Below are 2,440 nucleotides of genomic sequence, written 5' to 3'. Positions count from 1 at the left end.
GGGTGCCGCTTCGCCGGCCAGTTCAAGCCTGGGCGGCTGGACCAAAGCGGCTGCTCCAACTATGACACCCCCAATTGGGTCAACACGGGCCAGCCCCCCACCCGGGTGGACGAGACCCCCGAGGATCCCACTCGCGACAGGACCAACATGATCGTCTACATCATCTGCGGTGTCGTGGCCATCATGGTGCTGGTGGGCATCTTCACCAAGCTGGGCCTGGAGAAGGCACAGGGTCCCCAGACGGAGATGACCGTCTCCAGGTAAAGGGGCCCTGTCCCCCCACCCACCCCGTTTGATCCCCCCATGTCCCCAGCCCCTTGCATAGGGTGAGCCCTGGCTTCACCCTGGGGCTGCCAAAAGGGTGAGGTAATCCCCAAAACCCCTGTCCCAGCATGCTGAGACACTGGGGAGGTGGGAGGGTGGGTTGGCTGCAGCCCCACAACCTGTCCTGGCAGGGAGGGCTGCCAGCAAGGACAGCCTCCATGAGAAGAGGTGATCGTACACCCGTCCCCTCTCAAAATGACCTGCTCTGTCCCTTGAGGAGGCCTGTCCCTGGCTCAGGAGAGCCATCCCCGCTGGCCAGTGGGGTGGGTGACATGTGAGCTATAGGACGTAGCTCCCCCCCAAAAAACCAAGCTGTGGTTCCCAATGTGCAGGGGAGGTGAGACTGGGTCCGACTGCGCGTGGGGTGACTCGGAGCGCAGTCCCCTTGGGCTCAGCCTCTCTGGCAGTGCAGGGGGGAGAGGGGACGCAAAGACAGCTCTGCCATGGCTGCTGCATGTCCTCGGTGTGTGTGTGCACACGCGTGTGTGTGCATGGGTGTGCACTGGGGTGGGACATGGCCCTTGCAGGGGGGGACCGGGCTGCACACCCCCTGGGGCTCAGCCTCCAGCAGAAAGTTGGGCAGCCTCCCCTTGGCCCCCGTACCCTGCGGCTTTTCAGCCCGCTCCTGGGGCTGAGCGCAGGGCTGGCAGGGGGAAGGTCGGGCTGTCAGGCACACTTTGGCATTGGGGACCCCCTGTGCCTCTTCCTGCTCCCACACAGCTCCCGTGGCCAGCGGTGCATCTTCCCCGCTCTCTCCTGCACCAGTCCTGGCTCCAGATACACCCTTCTCACCCCATTTTGGCCCACCCCCCCAGCCCTTGCTACACGGCCTCCCCCCCAGCTCCCAGCACTGAGGTGTCATGAGCGGCCCAGCCTCAGCCCTGCAGCGTGCACCACCGGCTTCCCTGGGGGCAGCAGGGTCATGTGCCTGATGCTGGGGCACACCCCAGACGGAGATGACCGTCTCCAGGTAAAGGGGCCCTGTCCCCCCACCCACCCCGTTTGATCCCCCCATGTCCCCAGCCCCTTGCATAGGGTGAGCCCTGGCTTCACCCTGGGGCTGCCAAAAGGGTGAGGTAATCCCCAAAACCCCTGTCCCAGCATGCTGAGACACTGGGGAGGTGGGAGGGTGGGTTGGCTGCAGCCCCACAACCTGTCCTGGCAGGGAGGGCTGCCAGCAAGGACAGCCTCCATGAGAAGAGGTGATCGTACACCCGTCCCCTCTCAAAATGACCTGCTCTGTCCCTTGAGGAGGCCTGTCCCTGGCTCAGGAGAGCCATCCCCGCTGGCCAGTGGGGTGGGTGACATGTGAGCTATAGGACGTAGCTCCCCCCCAAAAAACCAAGCTGTGGTTCCCAATGTGCAGGGGAGGTGAGACTGGGTCCGACTGCGCGTGGGGTGACTCGGAGCGCAGTCCCCTTGGGCTCAGCCTCTCTGGCAGTGCAGGGGGGAGAGGGGACGCAAAGACAGCTCTGCCATGGCTGCTGCATGTCCTCGGTGTGTGTGTGCACACGCATGTGTGTGCATGGGTGTGCACTGGGGTGGGACATCGCCCTTGCAGGGGGGGACCGGGCTGCACACCCCCTGGGGCTCAGCCTCCAGCAGAAAGTTGGGCAGCCTCCCCTTGGCCCCCGTACCCTGCGGCTTTTCAGCCCGCTCCTGGGGCTGAGCGCAGGGCTGGCAGGGGGAAGGTCGGGCTGTCAGGCACACTTTGGCATTGGGGACCCCCTGTGCCTCTTCCTGCTCCCACACAGCTCCCGTGGCCAGCGGTGCATCTTCCCCGCTCTCTCCTGCACCAGTCCTGGCTCCAGATACACCCTTCTCACCCCATTTTGGCCCACCCCCCCAGCCCTTGCTACACGGCCTCCCCCCCAGCTCCCAGCACTGAGGTGTCATGAGCGGCCCAGCCTCAGCCCTGCAGCGTGCACCACCGGCTTCCCTGGGGGCAGCAGGGTCATGTGCCTGATGCTGGGGCACATGGGGACGTGCAGGGGTGGGCAGGAGAGCCCCCCTGGCCTGGGGTGGGGAGGGCAGGGCTAGGCAGGACGTGCAGACATAGGAGGGCAGGGCTGGTGGTCCCAGCCCCAGCCATGGCCCCGCTGCCTTGGTGTCGGGT

At 65.6% G+C, this 2,440-nt stretch overlaps 1 protein-coding gene across 1 annotated transcript in view; it reads left to right on the top strand.

The window, feature by feature from the left end:
* SHISA8 (shisa family member 8) overlaps positions 1–2,440 on the top strand; it is an 18,857-nt gene that overhangs the window by 5,813 nt on the left and 10,604 nt on the right. Inside the window, exon 2 of the mRNA XM_035903199.1 lies at positions 22–260. Within this exon, the coding sequence (XP_035759092.1) occupies positions 22–260 (239 nt within the window). The remainder of the gene's footprint in view (positions 1–21; positions 261–2,440) is intronic.

Source organism: Egretta garzetta, unplaced genomic scaffold (assembly GCF_000687185.1).
Source record: "Egretta garzetta isolate BGI_Z169 unplaced genomic scaffold, ASM68718v1 scaffold51, whole genome shotgun sequence".
NCBI classification, from domain to species: domain Eukaryota; kingdom Metazoa; phylum Chordata; class Aves; order Pelecaniformes; family Ardeidae; genus Egretta; species Egretta garzetta.
This window is presented reverse-complemented; position numbering and strand designations above follow the sequence as displayed.